Source organism: Neolamprologus brichardi, chromosome 11 (assembly GCF_056152115.1).
Source record: "Neolamprologus brichardi isolate AB-2024 chromosome 11, ASM5615211v1, whole genome shotgun sequence".
Lineage (NCBI taxonomy): Eukaryota > Metazoa > Chordata > Actinopteri > Cichliformes > Cichlidae > Neolamprologus > Neolamprologus brichardi.
The window spans coordinates 19,047,607-19,074,553 of record NC_142114.1 but is presented as its reverse complement, the minus strand read 5'-3'; the positions used below and the strand labels follow the sequence as shown (position 1 = coordinate 19,074,553).

Below are 26,947 nucleotides of genomic sequence, written 5' to 3'. Positions count from 1 at the left end.
CCCCTGAGGGCCAAAGAACAGCGTCTTTCCTGTTTTAGAAACACTTTGCATTTATTATAATTAACTGTAATCCTGAAATACAAAAATCCCTTCTTTATGACTGGTGGCTCACTATGGATGAGACAAAAAGTGACGGGTTAATCTCTTTGTTTACAAATAACCAGGTAATAAAACTCCACTGTGGGGATTATGTAGTGTTAATAAAAATGAACGAAGAAGAAGAAACATAAACAAACACTTTGAGTTTGATATTGGGTTTTAACCAGTTTTAATTAACCCTGATTACAGCTTAATTACAAGTTTGGGGAAGAAAATAACATAAAAACACGAAAGAAGTGGAAAAATTCAATGTTACATCATGGTATTAACTCTCGTCTCCATCTGAGTGTTAGGTAATTGCTTGGGGGGGGGGGGGAGTGAAAGACTGAAAGATAGACCTTTACATGGTAAAACAATACACGTCTTTTAAAATGATACAACATCCCCCCTCAAAAAAAAATGATAAAAAATATACAAGCAAGAGAGAGAAAAAGTAACATTATAAAATTAAAATTACAAGACAAAAAAATAGGATAAGATCCCCCCCCCCCCCCCCCCCCCCCAAATAATCCTCCGCTGTCCCTCCCTCTCAAAACCCGATGTTATTTCTCTGTCAGCATCAAATATTAGACATTTTAGTTATATTACATCTGCAAAAACTAAAGACAGCAAAAAGGGGGGAGGGGGGGTGGTGGTGTTGGAGGCTAGAAGGTTTGAAAACAGGGAATGGAGTTTGGGGTCGATCAACATCATCCAAAGTGATGTACACAACATAAAAAGCAACAGCTAACAGAGCCATGGAATAACAATAATAATATTAATCATCATCATCATCATAATGCCAGCTGGAGAGGTAAATAACCCAATGAGAACAATCACAACATCAGAAAAATAAACCGAGAAACCTTTTCTCCTTCTTCTAAATAGAGAAATGCAATCTTTGTGCTGTTTGTCTGCAGACCTGAAACAGGATGAGGGAGAGTCTGCGTCTCACCCAGACTCCGATCAATCGCTTTGCCCCCGCTATATATCGCGACAGTCAGATCGCGCTGCCGTTAGCAGGAAGTCTGACGGCGCCTGAAGCAGAGCGAGGAAAAAAATGAACAGCGAGAAGCGCGACTGAAAGAGAGAGAGAGCAGAGAAGAAAGAGAGACGGATGTCTTTCTGTTGCTGAGATATGAGAAGTAGTAGAAGTAAGGCAGCTGTCAGTTCAGATACAGACACAGGGCCTGGCGGGTGTGTGTGTGAGTGTGTGTGCGGGCTGTGACATGCTCCCGTCCAGACCACGGGGGTCTGAGGAGGAAATTCGATCAGCCCGGCTACACAGACCGCCTGCAGGCCATCTATCTCACAGCTCGCCGCTATAGATCAGTCTTGTTGCTGGCCAGGCAGGAGACAGACCCCCCCCCCGATCGGACGCCTGGCTGGATGCTGAAACATGTCACAAATATATGTGTTTCATGTGTGTGTGTCTGTGAGAATATGCATAGTTTGAGGAGAGGGTGTACAACTGATTAACCCCATCCCCGAGCTGCTGTGAACTTTGGAGCATTGCCCTAACTGATCTAAGAGAAGAGACGGGATTACTACTCCACGAATAACCCGCTCACACACCCTCACACACTCCCAGGCGGCCTGCAGAGGTGGCCCAGGGCCAGAGGGGGGCTGGGAGCTGAAACCAGGGAGAACCCTGCTGAGGCGAGCTGGACTGCAGACAGGAAAGAGCAGAACGCTGCGAGCTGAAAGGGCAAGCTACGAGAAACAAAGTGAACAGCAGAGTGAACCACACATCTGACTCATTAGCAGTCTGCTCGAGTCCTGATGGGTTTTTTTCTTTTTTCTCGCTGTTCGTGTTCTTGTGATAGACTGGCCTGCGCTGTTTTTCCTCTGGCTCGTTTATCTATGAAACAAATGTACAAGAAAAACAAACAAACAAAAAAAAAAACCTGACCCACGCCCCCTCCACGTCCTCAGTCTGCCCTCCCTCCATGATACCATGTCACAGAAAAAAAAATCCTGAATCAATCACGTCATCAAAACGCTTTTTAAAAGTTTACTTCTGTTTAATAATTTCCTTTAGAATATATAAAGATATAATCTGTATGTATGTTTGTTAGAGTTCAGTTTGCACTTTTGTACATGCTATAAAAACAAGGCATAGAGAGGCAGAGTGTGTGTGTGTGTGTGAGAGCAGGTGTGTGTGTGAGAGATGCTCCCTGCTCTCTCGAGCTCTCACACTCAAAGCTAACAGGCCCGCCAGCCTCACACGCCATCAGGACCTGAGAGGGTGATGCCGCTACAGAGAGCTGGAGGTTCGGTCCGAGGGAGAGGGAGCATGCTGAAGGCAGTGCTGTGCGAATGTGTGTGTGTGTGTGTTTGCTGGTTTAGTTTAACACTATCTATGATTGTTAGACGAGCTCTAGCTGGTGAACTAAGTTTCTGTGCTGCTGAGGGAAATAATTTTCAGTGTACAAGCCATGTTAGGTGAGGTAAGAAGGCTGGTTAACAGCTTGCTGGAACCCCTGCAAAAACCCTTCCTCCTCCTCCTCTTCTGCAGCCTTCTTCATCATTTTCCCCTCCTCACATCTCCCTGGGCTGAACGATCTTTGAGCAGAGTTGTGATATTTCCACAGGTGGTCCACAAGAGAAAGAAGGGCAGGACAGCAGAGAGACAGAAGGTTATGTGAAAGTCAGAAGCTCTCAGAGAAGAGTCAAAAAAAGTTTGTGTGTGTGTGTGGCAGTGAACAGATTTTAGTGTCCGTAGTCACTGAGTCCCATTCACTGTTGGCCTTTCTTTCTTTTTTTTGTTGCTTTTTTGTGTGTGTGTGTGTGTTTGTGTGCGTGAATCCAATAAACGTACAGCAATAGGCTTCCCTGAGTGGAGTGGGCCAGTTTTAAGAGTCAGTCAGACAACACCCAGCACCCCACTGCCCCCACCCCCTCCCACCTGTATCAGTTTTAGAGACTTTTTCCTTTTGATCCAACAAACATGTTCACAGAGTGATCACTCCGAGTAGCCCTCCCTCACACTCTTCCCCCCCATGGTTTTAGATACAGGCACTTAAAGTCCCGTCGGTTTGTAGGAAAAAGTGGCGTGGGTGTGCACATCATCATCATCATCCTGGATCGTCATTTTGTAGGAAAAATGTGTGCACACACACATATGTGTGTGTGCATATGTGTGTGTCCCCTGAGGAAGGTGCTGACTGGCTGCTGATCCTACTGATGGGGAGGGGAGGTTGTGCTACAGGGGCAGGGCATCTGTTAGGAGGTGAACTTGATGATTCCAGGTCAGTCATACCATCGCTGTGCCTGGTGTGGCGTCTGAGTGAGTCCCTCCTGCACACGGCTGCGTCCCAGAAGAGCCCTGATCCAGATAAATGATCTGGCTTTAGGTCTGACACAAAAAGAGGCAAGAGTTGGGCAGTCCAGGGCGTCAAATAGTGGCCTTTTTTTCTCTGTCTCCCCCCAATTAAAGCTGCTTGCATTGCAGAGATATGCGTGAAGTGTCGTTTGGTATTGGTGCCTAACCCTTTTCTGCAAGTACTCTTGGTGCCTAAACCTCAACCGCGAGTAAAAATGAAACACAGAGCAACCAAACGGGTCAGCACGCAGAGTATCTTGTACTTTCCCCCACCACCGGGCTCGCTTTCGCCGGCAGAAAAAAACAAAAAAACCCAAACTCAAAGTCATTTCAAGACTGTGTACAAAGGTGGTTTTCAAAGCAAGCGAGCAAACACGATTTAAGCGGTATTTCTATTCTCACTGCAGGAGTAAAGATGCGTCGCTGTTGTTGGAATAATGCTGACACGAATAAAAAAATTTGTTATCTGCTTTTAGTTTTCAAACAAATGGTGTTCAAAGATATTTTTGAGGGTTGCAAATGTGAATGATTTGGTTTTTATTTTTCATGTTTTTGGAGGGTAGTGCATCTTTTTCTGAGACGCAGGCTGTCTAAACCCGTTCAGTCACTACCAGGAACTCTGTATGCACTGTTTGCACCAGGGGTAGAGAACTCCAGGCCTCTTGGGTCAGTGTCCTACAGGTTTTAGATCTCACCCTGGGTCAACACACCTGAGTCAAATGATTAGTTCATTACCAGGCAGCTGGAGAACTTCAAGACATGTTGAGGAGGTAATTTAGCCATTTAAGTCAGCTGTGTTGGATCAAGGACACATCTAAAACCTGCAGGACACCGGCCCTTGAGGCCTGGCGTTCTCCTACCCCTGGTTTACACTGTCTTGGTGTTATACAATGACTAAGAATAAACATAAACATTGCATCACGGACACCAAAAGAGACCTCACGCGCATCCGTCTGTGACACCAGCGGCTGACAAAATGGCCATATTTGGCACCCTGAGATGAGAAGGTGTCGGGCTGTCTTTGGGGCGTTACTTTCATGTGTATGTTGACGTGTGCTCTCAGGTCAGTGGAGGTTTCTTGATTCTAGTTTGTCAGTGTGAGGAGAGGGAATTACAGAGGAACCATTTACATACTCCTGCACCACCTCCTGCCCTGCCGGAGCAGTAGTGTTTGGACTGAGGCTCTCATCAGCAGTCTTTATTCTCCAGAGACAGCTGTGCAGTGGCGCGGTGCAGCTCGGCAGTCACCCTCCTGTGCAAGGCCAGGGGTGCTGCTAAAGAGCCTTCATACGCCAGCATAGGAGGACTATCCCCGCCTCCGCTGCCCGTCCCATCCTCCTCCATCTCCATCTGTCCGTTACTTTGCCTCTCTCGCTCCCTCTCCTCCTCCGGTCGTACTTTTTTATCATCCGACTCCTCCTGCGAGGCCTCCATGCGCTGGTCCTCGCTCCAGCGCCTCTTGAAGCGCAGCTTGAGGGGAATGCACTTTATCTGGGGAGCCCCCGCCGCGGGTGGCTGAGATGGGGGTGTGCTGCTCTCCCCGGGCTCGGCGGGTTCGCTCTTGATGACGGGCAGCATGCGATGTACGCCGGAGTGCGTGTGCTGCGAGGTGAAGAAAGGCATCAGGCCGGGTGGAGGAGGAGCGGGGGCTTTGAACACATCTTCTTCTAAGTCCTCGTCGGTGTGGGGTTGTTGCTGGGCCCGGGCTGAGCCATTAGCAAGGTGGTGGTGGTCGGATGCTCTCGGGTGGCGAGGGGCGAAGAGCTCAAACTCTTCATCTCTTTCATCTGGGTCTTCATCGCTAATGTCAGTCACCTCCACCTCTTCCTCTGAGTCTATGTCAGAGATGGGCTCCACCTTCAAACAGAGGGACAAGGAAGTTGATCAAAAATGTAACTTAAAAAAGGATTGCTGTTGGTAATTAAATATATAAATCACAAATAAATACATAAATTTACTAATGCTTAAATCCCAACCTGACTTTAGTTGGGAGAGCTGTCAGAGTATATACAGTGACTCACTTTAATATTTATTGTTTTTTATATCCTTCATAGAGCTTGATTACATGCACGTTTAGTTTGCGAGCTGCAACTGGCCAGACTGACACAACTACAGTCATGAAGACTGACTGAGACTTCGCCCTGAACTGTAAAGCCAGCGGCAGCAATCCTGCTCTGGTGATCTGCATACTCGAGGGACACTCTAACCAGAAGCTGCAGAAATAGGTATGCTGAGCTCACCAAGCAAAGCATAACAAGGACTACCATCGCCAGATACAAGACAGAGGAGTTTGAGTTAAGGAAGTTTCTCTCAGGTACTTAAAATCCTGAATTCCCTCAGGCTATTAGATTACTTTAACTCTGACGGGGTCATTTATATTCATTTTTCGATGACTGTTCATTTTTGGACACATCCTTGTAATCTATTTATTTTTCTTTCCTTTAACCTCATTATTTATCATTCTGTTCCTTAAAAAGCAACTGTGATTAGTGTGTAAGGACTGTGAGTCGTGTGGGTAAGCTGCAAACAAAATGCTTGTGTTTGGGTTTAATAAAGTTATCTCAATCAGAAACAAAATACCAGCCCATGCTCTCTCTGAAACACACGTAGCCACAAACAAAGTCTAAATCACTGGGAATTGTGGGAATGTGAGCGATGTTTGGGTCTGCGTACCTTTATCTTGGGAAGTCCCGCGCTGTTTAGAGACTGTGTTGACGAGGAGGCGGAGATGAGCCCGGAGCCACTGGCGGAGCTCAAGTCACTGCCGAATGACAGCGAGGAGCCCAGGCCAGAGGTGGAGGACATGGACCCAGATCCTGAACCCGAGGACAGTGAGCTCTGCCTGGGTTTACTCTGGCTCTGTCCCTCCCTCTGCTTCCTGCCCAGTGGAGGCGGCTGCAGCTTGAACTTGAAGGGGGACATGTGCGGCGGCTCCTCACCAAGGTGAAGTGGATGATGCATGGGGTGGGAATGTGGGTGAGGGTGAGCAGAGTGAGGATGCGGGTGGTGGTGGGTCGGGTGACCCAGAGGTGGATGGTGGTGCCGGTCTCCTCCCCTCTCGCCTCCCCCCACAGTCGAGGCTCTCTCCGCCCTCTCGGCCGCTCCTCTGTCTGCAGTCAGACCGGCCTTGTCGGGCCGGTGGGGCTGGGGGATGACGATGTTGGGGTACTGGAGGAAAGCTCTGGGGCTGAGGCCATAGTTGTACACCGACTGGGTGTGGGCCTGCAGGTAGCGCTTCATGTCCTCTGGGTTAAAGGAGAAGTGAGAGCCTAACATGGGTGATAGGGTGGGCGAGGGAGTGTAGGGGAGGTGAGATGTGGGGGTCATGGAGAGTGCCGGAGACAAAGGTGGAGCTAGAAGGCTTGCTCCTCCTGGGCCTGGCAGGGGGGACGCAGGGAAGGGGGACAGGGGCTCTGGGTGGATGCGGTGTGCTGCCGGGCCACGGGAGCCTGGATGCCCTGCAGGGTTACCCGGCCCTCCGTACATGCGGAACAGGGCTTCATGAGAAGACAAACGGGGGTGGATGATGCTCCGGTAGCCTCCTCCACCACCACCTGGCCCTCCTCCACCTCCTCCACTCACAACTCTCTCCCCCCTCTCCTCTCCTGCTCCCGTGTTACCCTCCTCGATCTCAGAATTGGCTGAAGTGCCGTCGCTGCAGTCGCTGACAGAGCCGCGGGCCATTCGTCGGGCCACGGAGCTGAACATGCCGCCGGGGCTGCGCAGGTCCTCGTTAGGGGAGAGGACTTCAGATGGGGTGGAAGGAGGGAAGCGGAAGTGGGTCCCTGCACCGGTGGGGACAGGAGGGGCACTCTGAGGAACGCTACTTCCTGTAGATGTAAAAGGCAAGAGAGAGAAGATAAGAAAAAGAGTAAAAAAGACGGGCAGAGTACAGAGAAATGAATTGCTGTGCTCTCTTGTATAATCCCATGTAGTCATGCCATCCTATTGTGGGATTAGGAGATATTTACGCACGCACACACAGATTAGGCTTACCAGTGGAGCTCATATCAATGAAGGGGTAGTTGACCAAAACCAGTTTGTTGAAGTTAAACTTGTAGGTGAACCTTTTCCCTTTGGTCTTATGAAGGATCCTCTTGTTGTAGTAATATCTGTAAAACAGAAGGAGAAAACTACAATCAAACACAGCATACAAAACATTTCATTCCAAAATAAGCTCCACATGTTTAAAACACTATTTTGTGCTTCTGATCTTTAAGGCCATGTCAGATGAGCTTGCACAGTCAAGCACACACTTTAATAAGCGAGTCTTTCATGCCTCCCCCCCTCCCCTCATCATGACAGATATTAGAGAGTGTTGCATGACATTTGCACAAAGCAGACACAGAAAGGAGGAGGAGGAGGAAGATGGGATGGGAAGAAAAAAGGATGAGGATACACTGAGCTGAGGAACAGCACTGTGAAGTTGTGCGTCAGGATAAGAAAATAATTAAAAGATCAGCAGCCAGCGTAAGCAGCGCTGGACTGTTCTGAATCTGCATTTAACAGGTGTGCATGCAGGGCAGCATTTGTGTTTAACCCTTTAAAGCCCGAACCATGACATAATTGCCAAAGGTTTTTAAAAATGGAGCATCTATTGCCTCTTATGACAAATTTGAAGAAAAGACAAGAAAAAAGACTAGAACAAAAAGGAAGCAAACAAAATGTTCTTAATCAAGAGAAAAGTAAGAGCACCAAGAAGAAGCATGTTTACACTAAGGGCAACTTGAACTCCTGACCTTACACTCTAAAAAACAGATCTCCAGATGGATGGATTTTTTCCCCAAATCACCAAAATGCTTGGTGAGAGCTGGTGTGTCTGGACTTTTATTGTACTCGGAAACAATGTCAACATCTGTCCAGCTACGTTTCAGTTTCTGCCGCTGAGATAATCCTGCTGCTTCAACAGTCTTTGCTGGCAATCAAAAAAAAAAGGTCAGGTATTATGAAAAAAGCATCTTTTAAGTTCAGATGTGGTCAGATGAGTGGTCTCTCTCTCACACACACATACACACACATACACAACTCATTCTCATCTTTCATTTTTGCTGGTGGACCTATCTCTTTATATAACAGCAAAGCAAAGCCACCAATAATTCAGCCCATCTTTATCTGTTTATGTAATGGCCATTCTCTCAGTTTTTTTCATGCTTTTTCTCTCTCCCATGGCTCCTGCCTACAGTACAAGGCTCGATTTTTATTAACCTTTGTCCAGCTACAGCTCTTTATGTAACATCTCTCTGCTTTCTTCCTCGGATCCACACTCACTTTATGTAACCTCTAGATCCCTGGCTGACAACCCTCACACACCGAGGGAAACCGAGCGAAAGAAAGAGGAGGAGAAAGAAAAAAAAAAACCCTGATGTGTTGATCCGTCAGGGTGGGAGGGGGGAAGAAAACAAGCCAGATCACCAAAACTACCACCTGTCCTTCTTACCACTATCCCTGGTGATTAAACACAGGGTTTAACCACACTGCCCTTTTCTCCTGTCTGCATGCCTACCTGCTTTTATAGTGCTAGACTAGCCGCTTTCTCTTCCTCCACCATGGCACATGATAAGTGATGAGTGCTGGCAAAGATAGGGGCTTTAGGGTATGTAGGTAATGTTGAGTTAATCAGAGCCCAGTGACTATCATTACACTGAATGGTAGTTATCGAGACGGCGCTGTGTGCCGGTGTCTGTTGCCCTTCACCCCCTCTTATTATGCTTATTACTCAGACTTGTTGGACCGTTTTTTACTCTGGGAACAGACTATTGCTCTTTTTCACTTGTTCTCCCCTCCTCCTTCTCTCTTTATCCTACCGATACCCCCCTGTCTCCCTCTTTCTCTCATCAATCCGCCTCCCCCCTCTTTATCCTGCCCTCTCCACTCATCCCCTGAGGCAGTGGGAGAGAGGAGAGAGAGAGAGAGAGAGAGAGAGAGAGAGAGAGAGAGAGAGAGAGAGGGAGAGAGGGAGAAAGGAGACAAGACAAGCCTGCACTGTTGAAAACATTGTTTACGCCAGGCACAAAGCAGCATGTAATTTCTGCTCTAGGGGAGACACTCACAAGGGCCGGGAAGGAGGGGTAACGAGGGGGACGGACGGACAGAGACAGGCGGGCAGGAAGTGAAGCAGAATTAAAACCACAACAGGCTTGTGATTGAATTAGCTGATGATAGAAAAGTCAATGAGATGTGCTGCGGCCCACATAGGGTCCAATATAAATACAGAGAAAACAAACAAAGTCGCATGCATCTAAAAATACACTCAGCAGCAAGGACATAAAACCTCGAATGTGAATGACAAACGTTTATTGATAGTGAAGACGACAGACGAACGATAGGTGAGGGAGGCCACTGCGGTTTTGGGGAAGGGCTGGTGGATCATGCTGATATCTATGAGAGGATGGCAACAAATAGAAACAAAAGGAAAGGACCAGAGTCGTATAAGTATGACAATAAGTGAAGTGTTTGGTTCTCCCTCCTAATGTCAGGTAAACTATGTTCAGTATGGGGTGAGGGGAGGAAGACAGCACAAAAGACACAATGTGGAAAAGAGCCAGAGATTAATAATAACTAATGATTAAATGCAGAGTGGTGTATCAACACAAAGAGATGAGTTAAGAAGAACATTCATCAGCATGGGAAGCCCCCAGCAGCTTCGGCTTATTGAAGCATATTTTTGACAGTTTATTAAAGAAGGCTATCTGCTGTATGTTCATCTAGGTATGTAAGAAACATTTAGGCAAAACTGTTACTGAACAGAGGTGGTGGCATGGGACACCAACGATCAGTCTCAAAATCTCTTCCCAGGCAATTCAACCCTGGCTCACAGTCATTGAGGTCACAATCATGTGACCTTAATGACTCACATGATGGCAGGGTGGGTCAATGACTCTCAGGACCACCTACAAAGTGACAACCTCATTAGAGTTTAAATACCTAGGACTTACCATCAGCTTTTATGACTGACAGTGCCTTTCAGATGAGAATGCCTTTAGTCTAGTTGGGTCATTTCATCATAAATAATCATGGGTCTTCTGCTCGATCGTCTCCAATTTGCCTAAAAAATGTCATAGTCCTAAGATTGGCTGTATAACCAACCAAATAACTCTAACTTTAACCAACTAAGTTTTGGTACCTAAACTTAACCATTGAGTGGGTGTTAAAGTTAGAAATTAAGTGCACGAGTTCTGGGCTGTTAACTGTTGCAGGTCTGTTAAACGTGGCCGAGGGCGCAGGAGGAGCTGCGATCGAAGATTCATCATCTGCAGAAGTGATTACACCACCAGAGGGAGGAGGACTTCGCAGTCATGAGTTTTTTGAGTCATTTAAGATGCTGAAATGTGAAATCTAAGGTTTTATTCTTCACTGTGTTTGTGCTACTAACAAAAAGGTATGACTTCATTCATTGTGCTACGACGTGACTTAGACCTAAATATAAAAAATGTCACAAACATTGTTACACCTGAGCTCACAAGCTGTGGTTTTGATGCAGCTCTATCAAATGTCATTTATTTCTTTAAAATTACTTTTGGACTTCTTATTAATACATCCTGACTTAGAGAACATTTTTGCTTTGTCCACGTTCTTTATTATGCTCATAATAAACTTTGCATACCAGTCAAATCCTCGGGAAGTTTGCCTCTAAATAAGGATTCAAAAGGTCTTTTTCTTCCTGGAAATTATACTTTTACTACCATCTTTGCCTACTACACATTTAAAATGGGGATCGTTTGACTTTCCCTCTCAAGTCTCTGATGCTACAAGGGTACATAAAGCTGAAATGCAGGGTTGGAAATAGAACAACTTTCCATGTGCTCTGAATGAAGCTGCGTTTAGAGCACATGGTCACCCGGTCTTTCTCCAAGCCCACCCCCCTGCACCGTCATACAGGCAGACAGTCTTTGAAGAGCATTTGAACTCACTTCAAAAGAGAAGAAAGAGATTCTTTGAGTGCCTGTGTTTAGCTGCCCACCGCACTTGCCTTACACGCACAAATGCATGCATGCACACACACATTTCTATTGTATCCTGTGCCATCTCATTCAGACATACTCAAACGCAGGGGTGGATGTGTGCCCCCACTCCAGCATGTATCATCCAGGAGATACAGCTTTATCCCATTCCCTGTTCTACCAAAAGAGTAGATTGAACAATCAGTGCGAGCATGGATTTAGGCAAAGCCTTCGGGGAAACAGAGGGGGAGGCTTTCTATCAACTCACTTGTTACTGCGAGTGATTCTAGGCCAGGGATTATGGCTGCGATTACACAGACGTGCTGGGGTCCAAAACATTATGATCAAAGCATGGAAACGCACACTGGAGTGCAGCAACTAAATAGCAATGAACGGACAGAGAAATTTCAGAAACCCGTGCTCGAAACCAAAGCAACTCTTTCCAGGTCCTTTTGGGGGATCCTGAGGTGTTCACAGGCCAGATGAGATGTATAATCTCTCTAAAGGGTCCTGGGTCTCTTCCCAGTTTGGTTTGCCTGGAAAACTTCTAGAAAGAAGCACCCAAATATCTAACCTATGGAGGAATCTCGTTGGGACCTCTTGTATTTAGGAGCTTATTCTTTTGGACATTCCCGAAATCTCATGACCAGAGGTTAGGGGTGGAACTTTCTTTGTATCATTTATCCAAGCACTGATTTTCCTTAATGCTTAAATTCAGGTTTGCAGCAAGGCTGGAGCCTATTCCAGCTGTCACTGGGTAAGAAGCAGGCACACCCTGCACAGGTCGCATCACAGGGACTCAGACAATCAGTCACACCTACAGTTAAGTTAGAATCACTAATTAGCCTAATAGGGCATTCCAGATGTAGTCGGAAGCCCCAGTTTGAGATTGGGTGTATTTTGATACCACCACCATCTCCAAACTCAGAAGATATCTTATTTGTCTTACATAAAAACTAATTAACACGTTTATTGGATGAGTACAGATACCCACATGCATCGTATTGCAAATGCAAAAAGTGAATTGCCTTAAAAGGTTAAGGCAGTAATCTGTGATTAAATATAAAGTATTGCACGTTTAGTTCAAACACTGAGGTTGGGCTAAAGACCTGTCCACTATTCCCACTTTTTCCATAAATTATTATTATGATATCTGTATAAAATCTTTTCCACTATCTCTCCATATGCACACACAAATGTCAGCACTAAAAATGAAATGAATCACCCGCTCACGTGCACGTGTGTCTGCACAGGCTGTGCCTTGCCATTGTTGGGCTGTAAATAGGAGCTGACTGTGACAGGAAGTTGGGATTACAATGCTCCCCATGCGTCCCATGTTTATTTTCTGCCTCTTTCGTCAGCGTTGGGTGTTACACACAAACACACACACACATCCCAGCTAGATCTTCCTCTACACATATGCACACATACACACACACCAGCTGCTCACACTCAGGTGTGTACAAATTACAGAGATAAAAGTCCTTTGTGTGGGAGCTACATTTGACAAGTGTTTACTGACTCAAAAAAAGGAAATTAAATGCGTTTGCGTTGGTTGGGTGGTGGTGTGATGAGCATATACATGGCATATACATGGTGTGTGTCGGTGTGTGAAGAGGAAGATCGTGTCAGGGTCCGATCAGGCCGGTCACATGCTCGGCGGGTACAATATATGTATTCGAGCACACTCTGGTGTGTGCGTGCTTTCCACCCTCATAGAAAACAGAGGCCTCATTCAGTGGGGACAAAGGCATACACACAGTGCTCATGTATGCTAAACACATACATGCTGCAGATTGAGACAATGGAAAGACAATGCACATATGTTGAACACTAAGTGATACAGTGGTACTGTCGCTGGGTGCTCCCTCTGCACTTTCTCTCTGGCCCTGGGAGTTTCCACACAAAGCAGTGCAACAGTTAAAGACCTTCTGACCTACAAACAGGCCCAGCCAGCTGAGTGAGTAACAGGGTGTGCATAGGCAGCAATATTTCCTGCAGCCAGCTGTTTACATGTGGTCATCAGGTTACACTTCGTGAGCACCAATCATAACCAGTTTTACTGCTGATTTTTTTTTTTTTTTTTTAATTACTACTGTATTTCAGGAAAAGATAGGCCAAGACACACAAACATGGTGCCAGCTTGGCCTAGTTCTGCTGGATTACTGAAAAATAAGAATCATAAATAGTTGGTTTATTATACTTTTAAAAAGAAGAATGTTGCTTTTTATACTAAGTGGATTTCCTTGAACTTTAATCAGTTGATTACACTAAATAAATGTGGACATTGACTTTTATGGAGGGCCAAAAGGAAAGGCAAATTTAGACCATTATTGCAAAGCTGCATGTGGGACAGTAATCACTTTAGAGCAGTTGTCTTGTTTCAATAATTGATGGACATTAAAATTGTCATTGTAAATAAAATATGATTAATTTCCCCCAAAGTAATCAAAAACAGCGTATCGTGTGTCAGACTCACTGCCTCAGCTTCCTCATCCTTCTAGTTAGAAGGGTTTTATCTCGCTACTGTGTGCATTTGTCTGATTACAGGAGTGGTTTCAGGGAGTTGGACTGCTGCAACTCCATCGCACTGCTAGCTTTCAGTTTCAGCAACTGTTTTGTTCCAGCACTTGTTTTTGCTACTTGAACAATTTTCTAACTTTGTCTGCTCTCCACTGCTCCTGTTTTTGGCCTGCCTGGCCCCCGCCTCTGAACCACTCCTGCTCCAACTGTGTTCTCCATAGTCGCCCCCTCACTTAACTACTCCACTCTGGATTAATTATCCTCCCTAGCTCGGTCATTCCTAGGACTTCCACCTCAACTCAGTTAAGATTGCGTCAACCACAGATCAGTAATCTCTATCCGCCAACCACTGGTTCCCTCCCTCTCAGTTAGTGCTTACTTCCACACATTTATAAATAAATCCTCATAAAAAATGTGAAGTCGTGTTTTCTAGTTCGGTCCCCATGTTAAGTGCATGTTCTCATGTAATTTTAGCCTACAATAAAACAATTGTTGTTCTATTTATGCACACTTCTGCAGTGGCAGCCTTCCAGCTGTGGTGTCCCATCACAATTAAATAAATGTTGGCAATGAAGCAAGCGCTTAAAACATGTGTTCCAGCATCCATGCTTGGCCGAGAGTCTGCACAATGGTGCATTTGTGCATCTGAATGCACACATGCGCCGTGTTGGTAATCTTTACCAGCTGTGCATGGCAATACCGCTGACCTCTGACCACTAACGCTGGCTGCTGACTGGCAGGCAGGGGACCTGGAGGTTTCAAGGAGCTGGGACCTCTTAGCGTGATTGCACTCATTAAGCCAAAACTCTGCAATGAATGATTGGCAAAAGGCTTCATTTGCCCTAAGTTACTTCATGACAGCAAAGAGTGGTGCAAGGACTAGGAGGAAGGTTTAAGTCATGGTCTTTTCATCAGTGGAAATCTTTATTTCTCCAGCCTACTGACTTATTTCTCATTATTAAATTGGAGCTGAGGATTATAGATTGCGCCCGTTCTTTCATTCATTAACTCCACCTGAAATGTCAGGCAGCACTGATCTTAACGGTTGAGACTGAAGATCTAAAAAACACAGCGACAGCCTGAATTTGTTTTTCTCTTTTGGTTTGATTTGGTGAAAAATAACAGAACAAACGGATTCATTATCAAATTAAAAAACAGGACAGTCTAACCTCTTAACGTCTACACGCACATTTCCACGCACATAAACACACACTCGCGCAGTGTGAGCGTAATCCTCTCAACAGGAGTGGGAATTTCACAGTGGTCGTGGGAGCGGGAGGCCAGGATGACGCATGGGCCGAGGCTGCGTCCCATCGACGGAAAGCCAACACACATACGCTCAAGTCCGCACACAATACATTGGTCCTGATTAAGGGAATTTCCACCATGTGCACGGCAGACAGGAAAGAACAAGATCACTGAGGTAAAAATAATAATTACACAGTCTAAAGTGATAAAACGAACACTTCAAAACAAGCCCGCCTTTTAAATGTGTGTGCATGTGTGTGTAGGCTAACTGCCACATGTCGACTGTGGTCTCCATTATTAGCAGAGTCCAGGTTTTCTCCACATGAAGGACGCGAGGTGGCCTGTTTTCCAACAGTTTACTCCATATGGGGACTGTTACCATGCACACATGCCTGTTTTATAACTTCATCAGTCTTCAGTGCCACTAATCCTGTTGCCACATTACTATTAATGTGTCTTGAGAGGCTTCATTTCGAGCACTGAAGGAGCTCCGGTGTCAAATCAGGTGACAACGCTAAAGGTGCATGTTTGTTTGTGTGTGTGTTGTTTTGTTGACTGTCCTTATCGCTATAAGCCAGCTCACTTTAGAGGGAGACGACCTGGCTGCTGGAAGCTGGATGAGGACACAGGAGTGAACTTCTCCAAACAGGAGTGAACTCCTGTGTGGGGACCTTGTTGATAATCAGGCTCTAAGTCTGGTCCATCAGAGGGCACTAAGACCCACTATATATAAGCACTTAGTGGAGCTTGTTACAGCAGCAGAGGATGGACGTGCTATAAATACAGAGCCTGACCAGAAATATCCCCATCCACGTTCTTTTTTTCTCTCTAATTCAGGATTTCTAAATCCAGATTGCAAGTCTGAATGTTTGTATGCGCACATAAGAAGTCCATGTTAATTCCCTCTGTCCCCAGAGGATACCATCTGTAGAAGTTATCTTAATCTCAGCAGTGTAAATGAGCGTGCATAAGCCTTCCCAGCCCTAAATTAAGCAATTCAAAGCATTTCCCTCCTTTAATGGCCTATGTGGCTTTCTTTAAAGTGCTTAGCTTAATCTTGGCTCTGTTTGGCAGTACACAACAAGACACAGTGAATGAGATACAGTGCTTACAGCGAGCAGCTGAGAAGAGCCCCTTGGGGTATGTGATCCCTGTAATATTCAGCTCTGAATATGCTGAAAGTTGTTTTTAACATGTAACTTCTATTGGTTTTTCATCTATCCATCAATACTGTGAACTAAAGTCTATTTGTAAAAGCCAAATAAACACAATGAAAAGCAGCTGCTCTGTGGCTCAGATTTGATTTGTTTTATAGGGTTATTTGGTCTTAATGCCATTTCCTTTACCGACATGTCCAACTTGATTAACCTAAGACGTAGGAAACACAATTCAAAAATCAGGAATAAGTATATTAATAAGTATATTCATAATAAACTCAACCAATCATCCAACGGGCAATTTCAATTACACCCCAAATCTTCACAAAAGGCCACACTGGAAGTAATCCACAGGTACAAATCAGATGATAAAGTCAGTACTTGACATTAAAGGATCACTGGTGTTAACTGATATTAATAATCAACAACCACAGGAAACTCCTTCATAGTTACATTTGCTCAGGTCAGTGGCATTTAAAGCCAATGAGGTCACCAAATACACCCTCAAAAAAACAAAGTCTGCACATGCCAAATTTCCCCTGAGGATTCTAATGTGTCCGCTGTGAGGTCATTACATCACACTAAATTAAAACCAAAAGCATTTTAGTTTACTAAAATAAAAATATAAACCAGACTTTAAGAAAAATGCTGTTCAAGCTGTGGCCAGAAATTATCCTTCTTTGCTTGGAGCAATCTGGACGAGTTCATGCCTCTCCCTTTTTAGTTTTTTCTTTTCTTTCAGTATATTAAAATTACTAAAAGCAAAACATTAAATTGAGAAAATTATAAACTGACAAGAATGAAAAGTTAACCCTACAAGCAGGCTGGCTCTCTCCCGAATGAATGATAGGCTGGAGCAAAGTTGTTACACCCAGTGCTGCTGAGGGGTTACTGTAGCGCTCTCCACTGCACACTGTGTTTGTCAAAGCTGGAACAGCTGTTTGGCACGGGCCTAGGTGTAGCCCTCAGTGCTTTAAGCCTCAGACACACCACTGCAGATGCAAGAAGGAAAAGATTCTGCCTTTCTAAAATTAGGTAATATATGTCAATGAATACTAAAGATAATTTGTACGGTTCTTGTTTTGACAGTCCTTTTGTTTTAGCAACTTTACTTTTATATGTGAAAATAACTGTTTACGGTAACAGTATATTTCTCAGTCATCATACCTCAGAGCCCTGCTCAGTTTATCGTAGTTCATTTGGGGTTTGCACTTCCTGGCCCCCCAGAGTCGAGCCACTTCATCTGGATCCTTGATGACAAACTCGCCATAGTCCCCCTGCCAGGCGATGACATCATGATACTCCTCTTTCCTGAGCAGCTCCAGGATGAAGTGCCACAGCTGGATCTGTCTGGAACCAGGGCTTGACTCGGGCTTGTAAGCCCATTCTGGGAAGGCGAACCCTGTAATACAGAGATAAAGAGAGTGGGGATATTAGTGTTGGGTGGAGGGGGGTCATTCGAGCCTTGCCAAGAACAGTGAATGGTGATGTAGAGAGCGCGGGTCGTATTCATAAATTCTAGTAAAAAGACATCTTTTTGGATAAACTGAAGTGCACCCGGATGACTCGCCTTTTGTCTCTGTAGGGAAATACACGCTATAGAAAACTAGTTTAAAGGAAGGCAAAAGAAAAGACTAAGATATGATTACAGTTATGAGTCAGGAGCAGTTTCAGGTGACTGCGCTAACAGGGAAAAGAAGATTACAGGTGTCTGGCCAAGTATAGATCACATACAACAGTGCAGCTTAGTACAGAGTGCTGTGCTCTCATTCATACTGTCCTCACTACTCTCCAAGTCCTCCCTGTATTTCCAGCAAGAAAAAAATAAGATAAACTCCAGGGCTTTTTTTCTAAAAATACTTTCTCTTTTATTGGGCAGTTAGACCCTGTGAGAAGTAAAAGTTAGACCTGGGAAAAATACGTAAGTGGACAGAAAAGTAAAAAACACCAGCAAGAGAAGAAAAGAGTAAAACAGACAAGATGAAGCACAAACACACGCTGCCATTTTTACATTTGTGACTTATTCTAATAATCAACACCTCACACCAACCTAATGGAAATTTCTGAAATCTCAAAGATGTTTTCTAACCACACCGGAAGAAATGTTAACAAAGGTCTAAGATGTTTCTATAAGATTTGTTTACACCAGTTACATTTTATTCACTTTAACTGTTTAGATGACTGTCCTGATGACACAAAGCGCACCTAATTTTGATAACAGTAGAGGTAATAACACAGGTCATGGATCTATATCTCCAGAGCCTCACAAGACACCATTTTTAGTGGCTACCTGTGACTATGACAAGTTTGCATAAGTGAGTCACAACTTCATTTGCACCAGATGAAGATAAACTGCTAGTTTGTGGCTAGTTATCAAATCCAATTGTTGAGGAAAATAGAGAATTTATCAGTACGCCTTCAGGCTAGGCTTTAATGCTGCTGGCTTACAGGTTTGTTTGATCTGCATCTAGAAATAAAATAAAGCTTTATTTTTTGTTATCAAAGTAGGCTGAGTTTAGCCTAATTAATAGCTTAACATTGCCTAAATGTGCAAACAGAAGTTTTCACTTTAAACTTTTTCACTTTAAGTGAAACCCATTGGCTATTAGTAATCTTGATAGTCTAATGTACGTTCATCATTGTGTCACAGTCATTATAAGGCTCACATATGTTTTGCAGCCAACCCCTGAACTAATGCATGTGCGATGAAACAAAAAGCAAGGATGTGAGAAGAGAAGCAACCTAAACCTCTTCAGCACTCTGATCCATATTTTCTTGCTACATGACTGACTACATGACTGGCTCTTATTAGTAATCGGTGCATGCATGCCTCGACCTGCTCAACCCCAGCATGCCCCCTGTAACTTTAATTGTCTTAATCTGTACCGTCTGAAGCTTTGGCATAAAACGCATTCCTCTGCTGTGATTAGGTCACAATTTCACCAGAGTGGCTCTTTACAGGAAACACACACGCACACTGAAACTACAACACTGAAAGCTGCAGCGTTAGTGGGCTTCATGGAACAGTTAGGCACACGAAAAACCTTTCCACCTCTCCTCCACCTCTTTCCTCTCATGCTGTCACTCTTTCCTCTGACTGTAGCAAAACAACATGGCCAGTCATCTCCCCTGCCTATCCCTCCATCTCTCTCTCTCTCCACCCTCGGCACGAAGGAAATGCAGAGCAAGAGACAGGCAGAATGAGACTGTGGGCGTGGGTATATGACTGTTTGCATGAGCATGTGTGTGCCCAAATGTACGAGTTTGAAAGAGTTTTTGTGCCAGCACGCGTGTGTGTGTTTTTGAAAATGTTTGTGCAAGTCTCCCACTAACATTCTGTCGCCTGGGTGGTCAAAAGAATGTGACACGACTGAGCAAAACAGACTATCGCACTGTAATATTTAGCCACACGTATCCTGGACTGAACTTTTATTTTATCAACAATTATCATCGGAGCTCTGACAGACGCTCCGGTGAGGAGGTTGTCTCGCTGAAGAAATAGCATCCACCCTGCTAAAGTGTCATTATGTGAGACATTTAATGCCTTTCGATCCTGCCGATATAGTCTGTGTGATTTTTTTTGTGTGTTCTGCAAACGGCACAAGTGTCAGATTACTCCGAAAAAATAGCCGAGCAGAAGGACCTGCATGTAACATCATGCAATGCCATGAAAAGGCTGCTGTGTGTTTACTCTATATTATGCTTTCAGTCCACTGCGTTGCCACATGTGACACAGTGTATTAAATTAAGAAGCGTTTCTCATAATTTATCTGATGGAAGAATGCTGTAACTACCATAGATATTGCCCTAATAAAACTATAAACCCTAGAGTTAAATCAATACCTTTCTGACAGTAATGAGGGTTTATTACATGGATATTATTTTACAAGGGACACGGGGGTCAGTGGTGCCAGCAGCCATAATCATCCTGCATGCACTGTGCATTTATTTAAATGCCATCTTAACAACACAAGCTCCTGTATATGGATCTTAATACCTGATTAACGTGTTTGAGACGCATGTTTGGCTTCATCTTCCTTTGGCAAGCTGATAAACAGCTGAGAAATGAGCAAATGAAAAAAACGTATTTCATTTTTTTAGCACTTTGAAAAAAGACTTACTCCATGGTGTAGTAATTCGAGACTGGGAGGAGGCACAAACGCAGCCTCAAAACTAAAACCAGTTAGTTTCAGGGGGTCACCAGCTAGTGTACTCCTAGTGTTGGTCACCAAGCATGGATGAATGGGTGGGCTTTGTCAGGAAGTACATCTGGCATAAAAATGTGTGCCAAATCAAAACACGGGCATCCATCCACCATGGTGATCCACTGCAAATAAGGGAGCAGCTGAAAGTTTCTGGCCTTTTGAAAGCAGACAGCAAATTATCCCAAGCATTGAAGACTCTGCTGAGAATCCATAAAAAGTAGTGGTGCCATCATTACGATGAGTGCTGAGAACCACAGAAGCTGCTGTTAGTGACCTCTGCCCATATCTACTATTAGTGCTGAGCCTCCCTCAGCAGTTTATGATGCTTGAATACATAGATCAGGAGTGTGATGACTGACAAAGCACTGAGAGGACTAATGCAAATCAGGAGCTGCATGATACTGAAGATAAAAATGAACTTCTCTGGTTAACATCTCATGCTTGATTTTTTCTTACAGCTGAATATAGTTGATAGAGCTGTCTTTATGTCTGTTGCTGGAGCTTAATTTCTCATTTTTCTGGGCTATAGCTAGTATAGCTGAAACTATGGCATTAAACTGTTTAGCTGGCTGTTGGCCTGTTGTATTTGATATTTGTTTTGTATCTATAAAGTTAGGGGGGGGGGAAGCATGAATCAATATCTGCCAGTCTTGTTTGCTACAAATTAGATTTTATATAGCAGTAGCCTTCTCTCATTCAAAGCACATCTGCCAGACATCTATAAATCTGTCCGTAAGCGTTGCTATTGAAGCATTTCATCACCTTGAGTAACTTAACTAGTGCATTTAGGCTTCCTTCGTTTTTTAGACTAAAAAATAAAACCAGAAAAGGAAAGAGCTCTTCCTATGTGTCTTCTTACTCATCTAATGTAGGCTCGTTTCTCACCACCTTTTCTTGGTGGTTTTCCTCCACAGTGTATTTGTGAGACACGGTCAGTGAATCATTCAGTCATCCCACCTACTCAGGAGTCATTTTGTGATTGAAAAGAAAGATTTTTGAATATCACTCAAAGTATGTAGAAGATGCCTACACATTTTCCTTCTACAAACTCCAGACAGGATCTTATCAGCGCTGACTCTTATGTAGATAGTGGGTGGCCAACGAACGGCAGCTGTGCAGGCAGCCAGTTTGTTTAAACTAAAGATTATTGTTCCTCATAACAAACATCGCAATGTGTGAAATGACCATGGGTGTAAAAAAAAAAAAAAAGAAAAAAGCTGCAAACTGTGTCATCCGTGGCTGTATATTCTCAGACTTTCCAGGTTTGCATATGTAGGTAGCAGTTAACACGCAAATGGCACCACACTCACTCACTGTCATTTTATTTCCTTTTTCACTTCCCACCCCCCTCTTCCTCCTCCTCCTCTTTCTCTTTCGAATATTCAAGTAAACACGTTTGGCATGATCAAACCCTACAGTCACAGGGGAGGAGACCTGGGGCTATCATAAACATACTGGCTCACTGAGCGTGCTGCTGCAACGATTTAAAAAAATAAAATAATCACCCACACAAACACTCCTACTGAACATGACAACACAATCTTTCCAGACAAAGGAAAAAATACTTTTAACTCCCAAATAGACTTAAATGTGTGTAGCTGATGGCTAAAAGATGTGACTGAAAAGAAATGTGTGAGCAGTGCAGAACATTTGTTAACAAATGACCCCTGAGATTCTGCTTTAAAGAAAGATTAAGGGTTAAAACATGACCTTTCACATGCTATAACTTGTTTTGACCAGCCAGTTATCCCACGTGATGATATGATCTCTCAAAAGTTTACACAAAATGCACCTTTTGAAGTTTTCTCTATAGAATTATCAGAAAACAGATAAAGGTCAAATGTTTGTTTATGTTACTCAACATTGTAAATTCTAAAATGGTGCACTTTTGCTGTTGAAATTATAATACTTTCCATGATGCTTCAAGTTGAGGGGGGTGCAAGATTTCAGCTTTAAATTATGACACTTGGGAGTGGGTGTAAAATTGATTTGGTTGATAGTTGATAGTGTGAATTCAAAATCAACAAATTTAGACAAACCTTTGTGATTTGAGGGCCTGTAACACAGAATATTTTTATAATATGTAGGGCTGTTCGATATAACGATATATATCGGATGACGATATAAAAAAGTATATCGTTTCATTTTACGCTATCGTTTGTTCCGTGGTGTCGCAAAGTAAACTGTTTACGGCAATATTTTTTCATCGTTTTGTTGGTCACTGTAGTGGCTATATTAATTTCTTAAAGTTCTCTCCTTCTCTTATATTTAATATAACCACACTACGGACGGACAAGAGCCTGTTTTTATGCGTTGTCGTTAGCAACAATGACGGTAAAACCATCGCGTGTCCGCTTGTTTATTTTCCACATAAACCTTTCAGAATAAAGCTCAAGATCCTGTTGGGACTTTTCAAAAAAATAAACTGAATCACGTGAAAGAGTATGCAGAGTGTTTACGGATAAGGAGCAAAAAAGAGCCGCCAGGTGCTAAAAAATAAACCTTAGACTCAAACGTTAGAACAGGCTTTTCCCCGCAGCACGCTGTGTAATAAATACTCACAAAGAAAACGGCAGTTGTTACAACCTATGTCTAAAAATGTATCGTTTCATGCATCGGTTAAAACACTCGACTGCAGGTACACGATGCCCAGCTGGAAACACTTCACACAAGTCGAGCTGCCCGAGATTCACAGAATTTTCAGAAAATGTAAAATTTTTGTGATTTATATTGTTATCGGACGATAGATGTCTTATATCGGGATATGAGATTTTGGTCATATCGCACAGCCCTAATAATATGAAGACAAAATTTGTCATGGTGTCAGTAAATATGCCAAAGCTGACTTGGAGGGGGTCAGGTGGGATCTTTTTTACAGATTTGATTGATTTTATCTGGAATGGCCCAGATTACTGTTTACTGGGAATCCTACTGTCTGCAGGGAGTTTTTATGAATGTCCAAGCAAGGCTCATCAAAAAAAAAGAAAAGAAAGAAAGGAAGAAAAAGAAAATGCAAAATAAACCCCAAAGGGAAAGCAAAGGAAATAGTATTGCTGCTAAAGCAAATATTGTGCTGGCAGCGACTCTGTGTGAAGATATCCATAATGATTTTTTTGGGGGACTTTGGCAGCGGTCACTGTACAGACACCTCACACTTCAGGTCACTGGGTGAAACTGATACACAGCAAACACTTAGAAGACCGGCAGCTACAGCATGTGTGTGAAAAAAGAAGACATTTCCAACTGAAAACGACACATTATCGGCCTCTACAGCGCACGCCTTTCATATGCATATGTCGGTGAGGTTTATAGAGCGCCCACGTGACAAATTATTTGGGTGCACGTGTATTATAAGCAAAGCTCATTGTAGTAAACATTCAGGTAGCAGATTTTCACTTGAATGCTGCAAATGTCAAACGTCAGTTCATATCAGCCGTTTTGGTTTTACTTTACTGAAACCACAGGATGGTTGGGAAACCAGACCTCGAAACAAAGCTGCTGAGGCCAAAGGCTGTTTGAGGTAAACGATGCATCCTTGCAACGTGAGGTGTTTACACATCACACAAAATCAAGAGTCCTCGCACACAAAACCAGCAGCTGACTGGCAAAACCTTCAGCATGTAAAAATCATTTAACTTGCATGGGTAAAAAGATCATTTACTTTTAGTTCTGAACGAGGAGTTTAGCAAGCTGCAAGAGAGATGCAAAAGGGTACTGTTATTTTAAAAAGTAAAGTCTCATCTAATACTGTGTATACTGCTGCTGTGAAGATATTTATGTTCGCTATGTATATGTTCAGCATATAGATTTCTTCAAGAATAAATGCAATTATAATATTCAAGAGAGGTTACTCCTCCACATTGGAAAGAGCCAAATTGATGCGGTTCAGGATCTGATTAGCATCCCCCTAAGGTGATGTGTTTAGACCATGTTCAACTCGGAGGACACCCAGGGGCACCGCAGGACAAATTCAAGTGCTGAATTATGGCAGAAAACTTTGCTAAAACTATGATGCATTGCTGTCCTTCGCGTTTTATGTAAAATGTCGTCTCTTAAAAAAAACAAAAAAAGCCCCCTGTTATTATTATTATTGTTTTTGTTGTTTGTCTGTGTACATTCATTTTTTCATGGAGTGGCAGCAGTGTTGCTAAAAATAAATTCAAGGCCCAATGATTCACTGTCAAGAGCAGCAGCGCTTTAAAAAACACAAGAGCTACGAGCGCAATGCACCAGTGTGCATGTATGTTCTTTACATACATCATGGTGTCATGTATAACTCATTGGTTACCTGTCAAATCCTCAACATCAAAGACCTCATATGATGCCTGCCCGGTGCTGGTAGAGGACAAAGCATAAGCGACTCTCTTTAGTGACCCTGTGAGCCAGTGTGTGCGTGACAGAGATGGTAAGGATTATGTTTAGAGGAATGCTGAGAGCAAGAACAGGTGTCTTTGTCCTTCTATCCACTCAGCCCAAGCAGTCCTGAGTCACAGAGGATCAGCTATCGCACACACACACACACGTGTGCACGCTTCGATTTGTTTCAGCCTCATACAACTGATAGGAAAAGTTCAACTGGGAATTTTGGAATCGGTGTGTGTGCTTTAGCATACAACCTGTGTAGATGACTAACACAGGGAAAGCAGGAGTAGGGAAGAGCTTGCAGACCATGACCTAACCTCCACCCACCACCACCACACTTAACCTCTCTGACCTCGACTCTCTGTCTATTTGGCTCCCTTCCTCCCTCCCAGGGGAGACACCAGATAGCCATTACAGCATACACACACACACACACACACACACACACACACACACACACACACACACACACACACACACACACACACACACACACACACACACACACACACAGGCTCTGCATCAATAATGTAGAAAATGGTGTGGCAGTTGACGATAGGGGTGCGCCTAATCTCTGCCCTGGGACACTGGAGAGTGTGAGTGTGTCAAAAAGTGTGTGTTGTGAGTTGGGACAACTGAGGGGCAGGTGGTAGAAAGTGATGCAAAAGGGACAGAGAAGAGGAGCAGGAGGGGGAAGGAAGGGAGGGAGTAATGGGGGTGTTGCTGAAGTGAAAGAGAAGAAGGCAAGACGAGATGGGGTGAGCTCTAGGACAAGAAGAGAACAGAGAAAAGAAAGTAGGAGAAAAGAGACAGGGGAGGGAGATCTGGGAAACAAGAGTGGGATAAGAAAGAGAGAGACAATGGCTCGAGTGGAAGAGGAGAGAGGGGGTGGATGGAGGGAAGGGGGGATTAAGGGAGCGATGAGATCATTGCTCGTCTGGTAGTCTGTTGTCATCCAGGTCAGATTGCTTATCCCCTCCCCTCCTCCTTCACTGCTTCTCTCCTTCCTCCTTCTCCTCTCTGAGAGTGCGGATGCCTCTTTTCCTCCGTGTGATATTGGCAGCAGGCCCCCTAGCAGACTTCTAACACTGCTGCTATTCCAGCTATGTGTGCTGCTCACCAGTCCAACAATGACTTCCACAATGCAAGAGGAGAAGGAGGGGCCCAAGGAGATGAAAGCTAGTAAGTGAGGAAAGAGTGGAAGGGAGAGAAAGATAAACAGCACAAGACTCATGAAGAAGGAGAAATGGTGCTGAGCTGCTCGAGAGCTCTCTTATGGATGCCCGCTCCATAAGTCGCAGCTTCTTAAGAAGATCGCTTTTCGTGGAGTTTATAATTAATTTAATGTGTCGCTGCAGTTTTTACCGCCCCTAATCTGCGTCTTCTCTCTCCTGTGTAACCCCAAAAGCCATTCTGACAACATTACCCAGCAATCATGGTTACAAGAGTGCTGTTATCATTCCCATTAGAACATGCTGTGGTATGACAGCAATAGCTGCACATGTTGACAGTTTCCACATACAGTTTAATTCCAGTCAGATCCTCTCTTACACGGCAAAAACTATAGATCAGGGACTGCATGAACAGTCATGAATATACATGGATTTTATTTAGTTGTAATCAAGAAAAGGAGAAGTCTATAAAGGAGTACATTTAGCATCTAGTACATAAATCAATTCGAAGAAAAGTTCATCATGCAACTAATGAGGCAGCTCCTGTCCCAAACCATTTGGTAATCATTTAGTTTTTGCTGTGTTACAAAAACAAAGAAACATGCATTTCATTTTCTTGATGCAATAAACTGATACATTCCTCCATCTCCACTTTACATGGAGACAGTGTTCACATTTATCCAGTGATGATGAAGTCTTGACTGGGTAGATGCCATGCTTCCCAGGGAGTTTCTGATCACCTTGACCAAAAATGTCCCTTGGTCTCTGCTGGTGAAATTATCTTCCAATTAACAGGAAAAGTAACTGCCTGGATCACCAGCCTGGGACTCAATTGCCAAGAAGGATAGAGCTGATGGGAAGGAGGCAGAGACAGACAGGCAGTCAGACAAAGTATAGGAGTGAGAAAAAAGACGAGGAGGAGAGATTCCCAGAGCTG

At 44.0% G+C, this 26,947-nt stretch overlaps 1 protein-coding gene across 1 annotated transcript in view; it reads right to left on the bottom strand.

Moving 5' to 3' along the window:
* Positions 1 to 606: 606 nt before the first annotated feature.
* The window catches only part of erfl3 (Ets2 repressor factor like 3), a 61,905-nt gene continuing 35,564 nt past the window's right edge, over positions 607 to 26,947 (bottom strand). The window contains exons 2-5 of the mRNA XM_006802803.3: positions 17,439 to 17,673; positions 7,400 to 7,515; positions 6,077 to 7,233; positions 607 to 5,260 (exon numbers count right to left, since the gene is read on the bottom strand). Of these exons, the coding sequence (XP_006802866.1) occupies positions 4,592 to 5,260; positions 6,077 to 7,233; positions 7,400 to 7,515; positions 17,439 to 17,673 (2,177 nt within the window). The 3' untranslated portion in view covers positions 607 to 4,591. The remainder of the gene's footprint in view (positions 5,261 to 6,076; positions 7,234 to 7,399; positions 7,516 to 17,438; positions 17,674 to 26,947) is intronic.